General features: G+C 36.7%; 1 protein-coding gene across 1 annotated transcript in view; it reads right to left on the bottom strand.

The window, feature by feature from the left end:
• LOC150089384 (band 4.1-like protein 4) overlaps positions 1-7,613 on the bottom strand; it is a 582,252-nt gene extending 574,639 nt beyond the window's left edge. Inside the window, exon 1 of the mRNA XM_090389965.1 lies at positions 7,256-7,613. Within this exon, the coding sequence (XP_090246091.1) occupies positions 7,256-7,339 (84 nt within the window). The 5' untranslated portion in view covers positions 7,340-7,613. The remainder of the gene's footprint in view (positions 1-7,255) is intronic.
• Between the last annotated feature and the right edge of the window lie 7,670 nt (positions 7,614-15,283).

The raw sequence follows: 15,283 nt of genomic DNA, 5'->3' as shown, positions 1-15,283 counted from the left end.
GCGCTGATTAGAGGACTGAATGGGAATATGGAGGATGCGCAGAAACCGAACGTAAAATATGTTGCTTCTTTTCTTTCTTTTTTAATATAAATCATAAATTATTACTATTTGCTAACGCGCCTGCGCACATAAACTAACTAATTGTACAATGTTAACCGAATTTCAAATAATTCCGGATTGTAAACTATCAGATTTTACAGTTTCCTGTAATTTTCTTGCGTGTCAGCCTTGTTGTTTTATAGGAAGCTATAATCTCTCAACAACCACTATGATTGCCAAGAAATAAGAAATACAATTATGAATTTTCCAAAAAACAAAAAAAACAAAAAAATCCACAAAATGTTCTTATAGGAAACATTTTCCAACTTTCCTCAAATCTTATGACTATTTCGGAACTATTGGAGAGAAATACTGAATAGCGAATTTTTGCAAGTAAGGTCAATAGGCTTTGAAATTAATCGTGAGCAAAAAGAAGGCGAAAAAGCTTTTTTAGGCGGATTAATATACAGGGTGTCTCAAAAATATTGGTACAAACGTTTAGGGGAGGTAGGTAACATCTAAAGGAATGTGAATCGCATACGAAACCATAACCGGAAACGTCACCGTAAGTCGGTACACGGCGCTGTTCATCAGTTCGCGAGAGGGAAAATTTCTGGTTTACTTATTCAAGCAGTAGTCGCCGCACGAAGAGCATGCATCGATATACGAACTGTGAGCTGGCAGACATGCGATTAGCAGAGGGCAATGGACAAGCCGCTCAACGAATTTATGGAGAACGCTTCCCAGACAGACATGTACCACCGTTTGTTTGCGCGTGTGCATCAAAATGTGTGCGATTATAGGTCATTTAGAGGTAATAGGAGTAGAGTGGGCAGACTACGTTATGGAAGGAAGTGTTGAATGCCGTCCAGAAGAATCCTACTACCAACACACGTGCCGTTGCCTCTGCCTTAGGAGTGTCTCGTTGCAGTGTACAGCGTGTCTGGCACGACGATTCCTTACACCCCTTTCATCTCCAAATGGTTAGTTACTGCTCCCCCAAGATCATCCTGCACGTGTGGCTTTTGCGCAGTGGTTTCTCCAAGAAAGTGTTCAAGACTCGAATTTTCCAGCCTATGTTTTGGTCACGGATGAGGCTTATTCAATCAACACAATGCTCATGTGTGGGCTCACGACAACCCACACGGTGTGCGCCCCCATGCGGCACAACATCGCTTCGCAATAAATGTGTGGGCAGGTATGGTCGGTGACTGCTTAGTTGGCCCATACTGTTACCATCCCGCATGAACTCCGCTAAATATCGGATCTTTCTTAAACAAGTTCTACCAGGGTTACCTGACGATGTTCCAGCAAATGTGAGACGCAACATTTGGTTTCAACATGACGGGGCGCCTGCCCATTATGGAAGGTGTGTTCGTGACCATTTGAACAGGCGTTTTGGGCGTCGATGGATTGGCCGTGGTGGACCCGTTGCCTGGCCCCCACGCTCACCTGATTTATCGAGCTTTGATTTCTTTCTGTGGGGGGCCCTCAAATCTATCGTGTATGAATCGCCTGTGGAGACGGAAATGCATCTCGTGGCAAGACTCGTCTGCGCTGCTGCTACTGCTCCAGGTGTGTTCGACCGTGTCCGCCAATCCATGCTGCGTCGGTGTCACGCATGCATCGGGTCTCATGGTGGAACCTTCAAGCATCTGTTGTAACATCATGAAATGCATCCATCTCGTACTCCATTGTTAATATTATGTGAAATAAATGTTTACCACTAATTACTGTCTTGTGTCATTTCTGCTTCTTGTGCCTCTGCTACTACTTTCCCGTGACATTTCCGGTTATGGGTTCCTATGCGATTCACTTTCCTTTAGATGTTACCTACCTCCCCTAAACGTTTGTACCAATAGTTTAGAGACACCCTGTATATGCATAATGCGTCTTTTGTCGTCACCATGTACATCCGTCCGCATGTAATAACTCAACTCCTGACAGTCAGATTTTGATAAAATTTTATATTTTGCTCTTTTAGAAAAATTTGTCGGGCATTTTTAAATTTCATTAAAATAGGGCCAATATTTGACTCATTTGGAGAGATTTATTAAGGTTTTCCAAATTTCATTAATATCAGACAAACAGAAATGAGGCAGCTATTCTTTCTTTTTTTTTTTTTCACACATATCATATAAGATATCCATATATGTACTATATATATACTGTAATTGGAGCACGGGATATTGTTTTTTTATCGTGCGCTGACTAGAGGACTCAACGTAAATATGGGAGATGCGCAGAAACGGTACGGTTTCTTCGTACATAAAATTTGTTGTTTTTTTGCCCTTTTATATATATTGTATATATATATATATATATCATAAATTATTACTAGTTGCTAACGCACCTGAAATGTAATGAACTACGTATAATAACTAACTTGTTTAATCATCAAAATTAAAAAAAAAAAAAAAAAGGCAAGCTTTTAAGGTGCTCCCCACCTTAAAAATTTATCTGTTCCATCGTTGGGGGTTCTCACATTCCAGTTTCGAAGAAATTCGATACCACTTTAAACTGAATGTTTCTTTATCATTCAGAGGTTTTTTTTTTTTTTTTTTTTTTGCCTCCTGAATAACCTTTCTGCAGAGCAAAGGCTTTATAGATCATCCTTATAAAGAGACAGGTGACATACTTGTGTTTTCCTTCACTTTCTCGACGCACGAAATGGTTGATTTTCCCGCAACTAGCGATGAAACGAAACTTAATGACACAAACAAACGTACCTGTACTTGCCAAATGAATAATTTTTAATTGAAGCTTGCTGATTGTCGACGCCCGCCACTAATTTTTAATCATGAATACTGATGCTTTAATTTGAAAGATCTACATAGGCCGTCCGATACGGGACAAATGTTGGCAAGAAAATAATATTTGTTATAGTAAAAAAAAAAAAAAAAAAAGCATCAATCCAATGCAGAATGGAAGCCTCAACAATTCGTGTTGAGGGAAGCGGACCGTAATCTGCCAAGCTGGTCCAGTGCGGGTTGACAGATCAACCATATTAATTTTACTATATTACTATTTAATAAATAGTAATATAAAATAGTAATATAAAATAAATAGTACTATTTATTTTATATTACTATTTTATATTACTATTTATTTTATAACCTCAAAGCAAGAAGTCTTTCTGCTAATTAGCAGAAAGACTTCTAATTAGTCCATGTTTAATTAGAACAGTGATTACCTGACCATGGCAGGTAATCACTGTTCAGCTTCTTTTTTTTAAGTACTGTACTTGTATAATAAAGTTACTCAGTTCATTTTTTAATATACTGAAAAAAAAAAAACCTTCATATTCTTTTAATTCATTAAATAACTGAAACTAATAGCCAAATTGATGTCAACTATAATTTACAAGATCTACACCAGTTCCTTATCTATTCACTTATTAAAAATAAACCATTTTCCATTAAATTCTTCATCTATTTGCATCTTGTCACTGTAGAAGTTGACAGTTTAAAGAAATTCAAGGCAGAACTAGACAAACATTTGGAGTTAATGGATGGGTGAAATGGGGAGGGGTTTTTTTTGTTGTTGTTGTTTTTTTGGCTGATGCTATATAAGCTTGCTTTTTTGCGTCATATGCCTCTACTAATGCTATGCAAACAGTCCCCTCAATTTACACTTACAGATTCGAATTTATTATTTTAAAAGTAACACAAGCGACGGTCATAGGAATTTCCAAGGGAAAGGGGGCTAAGCAGTGTTCCAGGGAGTCAGGATTTTCTAAGGGTGACTGGGAGAACTGGAGAAGGAGTACTAATGCAGTGTTCAGAAAACATTGAGCTTTAATCATCACGTAGCCTGTGGAGTAACTATGCCAATGCGGTGCACTGGGGCCCACGCCCGAAACAGAAAAAAAATTAATTAAGTAAAAATGTAAGTTTTTTAGTTATGTTTATGATAAAATTTACTATATCTACGAGCAATAATTTTTTTCATACGAAGCATGTTTGTAGTTAGCTAGCTGAACAGCACAAGCGAAATTGCAGTGAAATTGTGTTAGCATAGCTGCTGCTTCCAGGGCAATTTTTAAGGATTTGTGACTGCGGGGCCAAAGTCAAATAGGAGCCCATTTATTGGGGTCATTATTATTGAGCATAATATTACTATTGTAAATATTTTTCAGGGGGCCACACTAAACTTTGCATTGGAGCCCACTTTTTCTAGTTACATTACTGCACGTAGCATTAAAAAATATATATTTCGATCATAAGTAAGAGCTATAGACACTTCAGCTCCTACCTCGCAATGTTGACGACCATGGCAGGCAATAAAGACCAAACAGCGTCCGAAGGTTCGAACTTTAGGCCCATTCACACCTTTCTTGGAGAAAAAATAAATTTGTTTCACTGAAATAAAAAAGCGCAAACACCATCTTCGTATTGATATGGGTTGGTATGAGAACCAAACGATTGCTCATCACAGAACCTACAATTCAATATCTTACACAGTTTAACTAAATGCGTCGACTATATAATTAAAAATAAAATGTCCAGGTAAAATCTTTCCCCATTGAAAAAACAAAAGCTTTTTATAAGAAATATTTCCACTACCGACAAAGTGCGAAAATTCACTTTATTACAAATAAAATATATAGTTAAAATAAAAAAAAATATATAAAGGTGATACATAAGCGTAAAGAACAAATTAAAAGCGACAAAACAAGATACCACAATAGTAGTTTCAAGAACGAAGTGCCCCTTTATCAACTACAGTATTAGGAAGACGGCAATCAATATACCACAAAAAACACGTGGTAGCACGCAACAGTACAACTCATGAAAAAGAAAAAAAGAAAAAAAAAAACTACACACATATATTTACATGTTTGTAAAAACCTGTAATCCGCTAAATCCTAGAGTTTAAGCCCGAAAATATCAAAAAATGTTCCACATCAATGGTTCAATTTAGTTTTTCGATTTTTAAACAAGGGCAAGGGATTATTAACTAAAAATATTTTTTTCTATTCATACTCCAAAATGCGATCACTCAAACAAGTGCCACTTGGCTACGGCGACCTCTCTGCTATCCCACAAGGTTGTCCAGGTAATATATTCACTATAATGGCAACATAGTGAATATGTAACGGAGGCAACTTTGCGGAGACAGCAGATTAAAAATCGGCAAATCAACTCATCATCTTTTCGCACTGTTACCCTATGCCCATGTTTAAAAATCAGAAATGATAATTGGACAGTGCGTAAACGCAAGCAATAATAATTTCCTGCTTCGATTTTTAAACAAAGATATGGGGGGAATATATTATCATCTATACATCTCCTATCCCATATATCCTCCTATCGCTGCAAAGTGTTGCCTGGGTAACAAATTAAGTATATTCTGAGCATCTAATATACAGTACATACTATACTTCAGTGATAATGAAAAAGAAATGCAATTATCAAACGGCTTCTATCAATTCGAACTGTTAAATACTAGGATTTTATGGTATCAGAGGGGTAAGAGCCCAAAAAAAAGGTGAAATATCTTGATATTTCGGGCTTCATAATTATACAGTACTGCAGTCAGTTTTAATGGACGAGATTTCAGACTTATACCAAAATTCAACTTGGTTAATAGTTGACAAAGGCTCGGGAAGGGCAGTATATTGTTTTATCGCTTTTAATCCAAGTTTGTTTTATCGTTTTTAATTTATTCTTTACGCTCATGTTTTATCACTTTTATATTTTATTATTTTAATTTTGTATTTTAGCAATATATAACTGCATACATTAGAATGCTGGAACAAACTTCCACCTGTTGTGGTTGTGAAAGTTGACAATTTAAATACATTCAAGGAAGAACTAGACAAACTATTGGAAGGAATGAATAGGTAAAATGGAAGGTGGTCTCTTTTTTTTTTTTTTTTTGCTGATGCTGTATAAGTTTTCTTTTTTTCATCATTTGCCACTGCTAATGCAATAAAGTTCATTCATTTTTACAGTTTGCCAGTAGTAACAAGATGTCTTTTATAGCTTGCTTATAACCGACGCACAAAGGCTTTATGCGTCGGTGATAGTAGCACTGTATTAGAAAGAAAGAAAAATAACTTTTTTTTTCTGCAATGGCATATAAGTTCCACTTCTTACACTGAGCGCCTGAATATTGCACTACTTCAAATAAACACTATGGTTTGCACAGTATTAAAAAAAAAAAAAAAAATTTCTTTTTGTCCATTTACAGTATTTTCCATGTCATTTTATGATGGCTTTTAAGCTACTTTATTTAATAAAAAGAAAATATAAGAAACACTGTAATCGATAAATTTCATAGGTTAAAATTTATGCAATATCATAATTATGATTAATCTAATTAACTGGCATTATACGTCAGATCGTAACTGAGAACTTAATCTGTGATGCGCACTAAAATAGAGGCGGTTCTAGACTGGCTGTCAGCAACTGGCGCCCTAGGCGAACTAAGAAATCGGTGCCCCCTCCCTAAATCCCTTGGATAAATTAAAAGTAATGCTTTTTTGCAGGAGCTGCCCGTCCATATAAGTGGACTAGGCGCCCTAGGTGGCAGCCTAGTTGACCTATATGAACGGCAGTCCTGTAAAATAATTACTGTAATTAAAAGGTGGCGGGAGAGAGAGACACCAAATATAGTGTACCACTTATAACAAGCTTCAAACAAAATAACTCGTAAGGAATTAAATTTCTCTATTCTCTAGTTTGTGCATCACTACATATCACGTACTGAAAAGTTGAATTCGGCAACATTTCGTAATTAACAATTTAATAATCACCAATTCATAATTTACATTACAAAACTGTATATGAATAATTCCTTCGCTGTTCAAAACCCTTTAAAGTATATGACCAGTTTAATAATCATTAATTCATAATTTACATTGCAAAACTGTATATAATACCCTCACTGTTCCTAACCCTTTAAGGTATATGACCATAATTACAATATTAGGAAAGTTTAGTATTTCGAAAATATATTTATATCAAGAATTTTGATTTCATTGCTTTACTATTGCGAAAACCTGTGGCATCACCTCCTGTTACATTGGGTACAATTCATATTAAACCAGAGAGAAACATTACATTTGGCGCAAAACAATATAAATAAAACAGTATTAATCGCGGCATACAATATAATAAAGTTAACATATTTACGGCGTTTACAACTTTATCCCTACTTTAAAGGTTACCATTAAAAAATCACTTTCGCAAAAGATAAATTATTAATTTACCTGAATTTCTTGAATTAATTCTGTTTCATCCAAGAGTACGATCTTGCAGTGGTGATTTCTCGTTTTCTTCCCAAAGCATCCCATCTTGCAGATTCACTTTCAAGGAAGCTCTAAAATGGCAAGTTATTTGGCCAATCAACTATATGGCATTATAACGGAATTTTCACCATTGTTTATCCTCGATATTGTGGTAAAAAATCAGCTCAGGTCACGAAACTTTTTAGTCGACAACAGACATTCGGCGTCCCAGTTGATGACAAACACTTAAAGTTTCATTTAGCAACCGCGCTTATAGTCAATTGGCAGCTGCCAGCCTTTACATCCACTTCGCGCCTCCAGAAGTAAATACTTACTTGAATTTCTGCAAACTGTATTTGCCGCAGGTATTACAAGCACCTAAACAAAACAAAGTTGGCTGACCCTTTCAAGTTGTGTTACCTCAATGTGTTCTATTCAGGTATTTCATATAGACCACTTACTTAGACAACTGACTTTTACAACCAATCAAAAGAACCGAAAGAAATGTGTGCTGCCATCTATGAAGTAAAATCGAAATCAAGTACAATAATTTCTGAACCATAATATTATCAAATTGTGTTAAACTATAAACTAAACGTAAACAGTAATTTTTCTTAGTCATGATTTTCAGTATGTTTTTTTTCATCAAAATAATGAACAAATGGGGCATAAATTTATTCCCTATTCTCTGACTTAAATTACTTTTATATAAAAGTTCATGAAAGCTAATTGCTATCGCGCGTCTTGCGAGCGGTATGAACGAACAATATATTCTAATATATAATCACAAATATCTCACGCAATCTTGATAGAGAGATCTCACGCGATCTCTCAATAACCACTCCACGTAAAACTTTATAATAACAGCTTACTCCTTTCCTGATATTATCTAAAGAAAGTCTAACCCTCTTTCTAAACCCTTTATAATTTATTCGTTCCTTAACTTCATCTAATATGATAAATAAATGAAATTCATTTGTAAGCCAAACTATTAAATTAAACACTAACATCCAAAACTAACTTTGAAAACTGATTAAAACAAGTGACAGCAAAAACACGAATTATTATAAAAACTTTGTGTCACAGAAATGTTCACCTCTTTATTGTAGAGTAATATCTATTATTAAATATTATTCTGAGGAATAATATTTAATAAGAATATTTAAAAAGAATATATATTATTCTAAGGAATAATATTTAATAACAATATTTAATATTTATAGGAATATTTAAAAAGAATATATATTATTTTAAGGAATAATATATAATAAGAATATTTAATATTTATAGGAATATTTTAAAAGAATATATATTATTCTAAGGAATAATATTTAATATGGACACCTAGAAGAGGGTCTTAATAGAGACATGTAGCTGTAATAACAGGAACGCCGCGTGCCTATCAGGTACCTTGTGCAAAGTCTTATCGAAGACCCCCCCCCAAAAAAAGAAACACTAATATATTTTTTCAAACAGTATTTTTAATACATTTCATAATGATCATTGAACATATAACAAAATACATTTTGTACTTAAAAAAAATTACAACTGTGTTCTGACATTTTTTACAACAACAACATAAAAAAACAATGCCTTTTATCAGTGTTTATCATTCTGTTTATATATATATATATTAATTTTCAGCTGGAAATAAATTTTGATTGATAATATAATGGACTGGAAACTTTTATACCAATGTTTATATTAAACAAAAACGAGACTTCCCATTTCATAATTTTTAAACTATTAAACTCCTAAATGGTGTATCCCATCGATTACGTACCTTTCTGCGACACACAACTAGTATACCCGTATGCAGCGACCCTGCATAATAATAATATTACAGTTGAGTGGCCACCGTGATGTCAATCGTAGACCATTTTCAATAGGTTATCTTAAGTTCCATGTGTCAGTAAGGTTCACTCCGTGGCTGAGTTAGTCGGTCTCAGGCGTATATAGCAAACTCGGGTTTTTCGACCAGAGAACACACGCAATTTGCAGACATAATACACAATGAACGGCAGATGAATTTAATTATTTGGGTGGCCTTAAAATAATAATTTTTTTTTTTTTTTTTTTTGTGTGTCAGTAAGGTGAAGGTCCGTCATGGGCTACAGAAAACCCACCCGTCACACCCACTTTTTATAAGAGTGAACACCTGAAACCCTTCATGATTAGGGCTGCCACTTCTCTAACCTTAATAATGAGGACATTTGGGCAGAAAAATCTGGACTTTTGAGGACGCCTTTCTCTATTGTACCAAAACACACCTTACATTCTCTTAGCCTCTCCAAAAATGCCTATGCCTTTAATAACGGTTTATTATAATAATAGGGTAATAACACAGTCAGGCAAAGTAATAACATGTTAAATATTTTAATTGAATATCTCAAATCCCTTAAATTAACAGAATTTACACTTACCATTCTTATGCGGATTGCTTAACTTGGAAAAAAACGATATACAAAAACTTTATTTATGGTAAGATTAAAAAAAAACTTATTTTTCTCAGCGTAATTTATTTGCTGTTCTCTACGTTTCTTTTATATTTTTCCACTGATGCAATTTTTCTCTGTAAATCTATGTTTTTGGATAAATGAATGGAAATCTTTACACAGCATGCCGCTGAAATCGAATTTTGTAAGCATTAGTCCCTTAGAATCCACAGTAAACGAGTTTCTATCTTTAGACCACTGCATCTCCATCATTGAAAACAGTCTTTCAATAAATGCATTACGTGGTGGTATGGAAAAGAAAAATTGAGCAATTATTAACAGCTCTGAGAAACACTCTTCATTCTTACAGTGGCTAAAATAATTAGTCCATCTTACAGTGGCTAAAATAATTAGTCCATCTTACATTACAAGAAACTTCTCAATGTTTGAACTGCGCTGTTTACAGTCGAAAATGAAGATTTTTGGGATTACTTCCGCAAAGCTGATTGGCTTTACAAATTTTACCAATGATAAGGATCGGGAGATTTTCAAATTTTAAGAACCAAAATTCCGGAGATTTTCAAAATTTTAGAAGTTCCTCCTGGACAGTCCATGATACGTAAAAAATGAGGACATGTCCTGGAAAATGAGAACGGATGGCAGCCCTACTCATGTTCTGTGTTTGGGCAGGTTATCCTCCTTTCCCACTCGTCTCAATGCCACTGGTTACAGTAACATACTCTCTGTAACATTGGAATTGAATCACCTGAAGGAACAGGATTACAAACAGAAAACTAATGATAGCCAAGGCGTTAAGGAACGTATGATAAAGTTGCAGATTAATGTGTGTGTGTGTGTGTGTGTGTGTGTGTGTGTGTGTGTGTGTGTGTGTGTGTGTGTGTGTGTGTGTGTGTGTGTGTGTGTGTGTGTGTGTGTGTGTGTGTGTGTAACACATAATGACACAAAATGTTTCTAACAATGGACAGAAATATTTGATGTAAATCCACCACAGTTCTGGAAACATTGAGCTAAAACCACCACAGTTCTGGAAACATTGAGCTAAGCGACTTTAGGCTTGAGTCTTACAGGCGTCAAAGAGCTTCCTGCGGTATTTCGCACGCAGCTTCTTAAACCTGGTAACACAGAACCATAGATTAATACTTTACAAAACAACAGTAGTCTATGTTGGTTGCGGGTGGCCCTGTTGATATACATCCATTTATGGCCCGTACGTGCTCAGTGGGGAAGAAATCTGCGGACCCGCCTGGCCAAGGCAATACCTACATATAACGAAGACCAGCGCCGGACCAAGGTATTTCGGCGCCCCAGCACAGGGATTTTTTGCTGCCCATTTAATAAGGATGTATATATATATATATATATATACATCCTTATTATCACCTATCACCTTCCTATAACTATGACTAGAACTAGAACTATCCTATAACTAGAACTATAACTAGAACCTATAACTAGAACTATAACTAGAACCTATAACTAGAACTATCACCTTCCTATAACCTTGTTTCCGTTCTCCTTTCTTTAGCATAGCTGACTATCTTTTATCATCAAATAACAAGTTTATAAAGCATTATTGGTTCTCTACTATCACCATTATTTGGTTTTTACATTGTTTTCATGGTCTGGGCTATCGGTCGGGCTAAAGTCATCTAGCTTGTTAACCACCTTAAAATTGTTTCCCCCCCACCTTATCTAAATATCTCATACTATAATCTAGTATATCTTAACGAATTATATATCCTTATGATACCTTATGATTCATCAGGTATAACAAGCAGAGGACAACAGAAACTGATAGCTCGCTAATTGTAGGTAAACACATTGCAAGGGTTAGCCCTCGATAAAGTCCTTTGTAATGTGTATCCACCAATCTATACTGCAATTGGCTTGACATGGGAATTTAGTAATTATCCTTATTTATTTGTTTTATTTTGCCTATAACAATTATATGTTTCCCTACTAGGTTATACCATGGACCAAAGTCAGCTAGGATTGATATCACATCCCTTAGTTACCACCTACTTGTTCATACTAGGTTCATAGTTATTAAGACTGATGTAATGTTTTATCTAGACATTGATGGCATTAATCAGCTCTTCTCACCTTTATTAGGTCTTTGATTTTTTGGTTTTTGCTATAGTTTCCACTGTTTGCATCACCTTCACAATTGAATATTTTACCTTTCAACTGTTAACTATTTGCCATATCTACTATATATATATATATATATATATATATAGTTTTTTTAATATTATTTGATTGCAGCAGTCTATTTCATTTTGAATTATTGGTGATATTAGCATTAGCATTAGCATTAGTAGAGGCATTTGATGCAAGAAAGCAAGCTTATGCAGCATCAGCCAAAAAAAAAAAAAAAAAAAACCCACTTCCACTTCACCCCTCTGTTCGTTCCAAATACCTGTCCAGATGAGCCTTAAACTTATTTAGGCTATCAACCTCCACCACAAGGGATGGAAGTCTGTTCCACCAACCAACCACCCGCTGGCTAAAGGCAAATTTCCTCACGTTTTTTTGCCTCATTGTTCTGCTGTTTTTTGCGCCCCGAGAAAGGGCCCTCCTAGCCCGTACTTTAATCCAACACTGACGAACACATTCAGAGGAAACACCTGTGGTAAGTGTTTAGGCATTGTCCTGCTGAAAAATGGCATCAGGTAAACCAGCAACAAAGGAGAGAGAGAGCAATAGGTTCAAAAATCTTAGCATCATAGCGACGAGCATTCTGATTACCTTGATGAACGACGAAAAAACTTATCGCTCCCTAATCATAACACCAAGAGGGCATACAATATGGCATTAAACCATGGCTAAAGGACATTGCATTCACCGCCTCGTCACCCAGGGAATATCCGTCAATCATCGGATCCAATGCAGAAGCGGAATTCATTGCTGAAGAACATTTGGCGCCATTCTTCATCCCAGGAAGTCTGTGCGTGGAACCATTCCAGACCCTTTTGATGATAGTCAGTATTCAGGGGGAATCGATGAAATGGCAGATATCATTTACAGGGAACCCTAATATCATAATTTGGTTTGGTTTTGGCCGATATGCACGGCAGCTCCCCTACTCCCAGTTGGCTTGCAATGGTTCGACAGGTGATGGGTTGACAAGCGATGTCACAACTCAGTCGATGGTAACCAGCATGACCTGCACTGTAGCAGAGTGGTATCGTCACCATCCTCCCCACACCGAGTGGAAAAAGCCTAGGATCGATCGCATCGATGATGCGAAGAACTACGCCTAAATGGATGTCATATGAACTAATGAGACATGTGGCAGAGAAGAAAAATTCATGGGATACATATAATTAATAGGTGACATGAAAGCCTATGACAGATATAAGCTGGTCTGTAACCAGTCAAAAAAGGAGATTAGGCAGGCAAAGGCAGATTATGAGAAATCTTTGGCAAAGGATGCAAAGAAAAACAGCAAAGAGTTCTTTAGTTATGTAAACTCTAGAAGGAAGGGAATGGATCAGATTAATCCACTGGATATCGATAGTTCAACTGTTCATGAACCTGCTCAGGTAGAAAACAAACTAAATGAGAATTTCGCATCTACATTCGCACATGAGGAGTTATTCAGGGAGGTAAATGCCAGAGGGGAATTAAACTCTGGCAGTGAGCTAGATGATTTTGTAATAACTGAGAGCAAAGTGGAGGAGAAATTGTTGAAGATAAACATAAGAAAGGCACCTAGGGTGGATGGGATCTATCCAGTTATATTAAAGGGGGCAGCAAAGGAAGTAAGCAAACCCTTAGACATAATTATGTGAGCTTCTTTGGATTCAGGGTAGTAGTACCCATGGACTGGAAATCTGCAAATGTGAACCCAATTCACAAATGAGGATCAAAGGACGACAAAAGTAATTACAGGCCTTAGTTTAACTTCTGTTCCAGGGGAAACTAATGGAGGCACTGGTTAAAGAAGCACTACAGGATCATTTAGACAAGACTGCAGTCATAGTTTGGACGCAACATTGGTTTGTTAAGGAGAAGCCTTATCTGACCAATTTGGTTGGATACTATGATGTGGTCACAAAGGAACAGGATTTGAGGATTAAATTTGATATCATAGATTTGGATCTTAGAAAGGCTTTTGATACTGTTGCACATGGTAGGCTGCTAAACAAAAGTGGAGCAGTGTGGCATTGGAGGCAAATTGCTGCAGGTAGAAGACAGAGAGTAGTAATCAATGGACACTGCTCTTCGTGGATTAACGTTATTAATGGAGTCCCTAAGGGTTCAGTGTTGGGTCCATTGTTGTTTTCTGTATTTATTAATGATATTGATCATTAATAAATACAGAAAAGGTGAGCAGATGGGCTGAGAAGTGGCAACTGAAGTTTAACATTCACAAATGAAGTCCAAAAGTCTCCGAAAGCTTCCACGTCAAACAGAACATGCACAAGCGGTGGAAAAACTCCGGCTTACCCTCGGACAGAACTGCATTCTCCCGAGCTAGGGCTCTTTTTATTAGGAACAAGAGGGAGGCAATAAAACTTCACCTAGAGGCTACCATAAATAAAGGGAAGCCCTTCCATAGAAGCAAGTCAGAGAACGCCATCTACTCACTCAATCTGAGCAGTTGGCTCAATCACATAACTAGGTTTGCGGCTCAGCCAGAATCCACTACACCAATGGAATTACCAATCAATCCGATTTCAACCGACCCCTTATATTCAGTTCAACTCACCAAATATCAACTGATAGGTGCTATAAATAGTTTAGCACCTACGGCCGCATCCGGGACGACGGGATTCCACAATTTATGCTGAAATGCCTGAGTACATTTATTGTTGATCCCATTCTGTCGTTATTCAACAAAATCGTTCATCAAAAATTCTTCCCTCCTATGTGGCATGTCTATCTAGTAAGACCGTTGCCAAAAATACGCTCTGCTTCTCAGCCCAGTCACTTCCGTCCTATTTCTTCTGCATCAAGCCTATTAAAGATATTTGAGAAATCTCTTCTGAAAACGTTAACCACCCAAATAATGCCACATCAGCCACCGCTGATCCACTATGCCACCGGTCAAGTGACACCGCTACAAATCTAATCACCACCACTATCAAGATCCTCGAGGCATTTGAGCACCGTTCGGAAACCACCGTTACTTATATCGACGTCCAGGCAGCATTTGATTCAGTATCCGTTCACGCGTTGGTAAGGCTATTACGTGAGTATTGCCTCATTGGAGGAGACGTGCTCTGGTTCATTCAGACAATGCTTGAGAACAGGACTATTACTGTTCGCGATGCCAATCGGCGCTACACCAGAACTATTACAGCTGGAGTCCCACAAGGTGGAGTCCTCTCTGGTATTTTGTTCTCATCTGTTCTTCTGCCTTTCGTGACGGGCCGAACTGATATTATCACCTTCGCTGATGATATAAAGTTGTTCACTGCTATCAACCCCGAAGACACTGCTGACTACACAAATGTCTTAATCGAACAGATAATCCAGAACCTCGAGGCCTTCCTCTCCGGTTTCGGCCTTCACATCAATCCTGAGAAGTTGAAACAGTTGACTTTCT

Source organism: Mastigoproctus giganteus, chromosome 2 (genome assembly GCF_048544385.1).
Source record: "Mastigoproctus giganteus isolate SK-2022 chromosome 2, ASM4854438v1, whole genome shotgun sequence".
NCBI classification, from domain to species: Eukaryota; Metazoa; Arthropoda; class Arachnida; order Uropygi; family Thelyphonidae; genus Mastigoproctus; species Mastigoproctus giganteus.
This window is presented reverse-complemented; position numbering and strand designations above follow the sequence as displayed.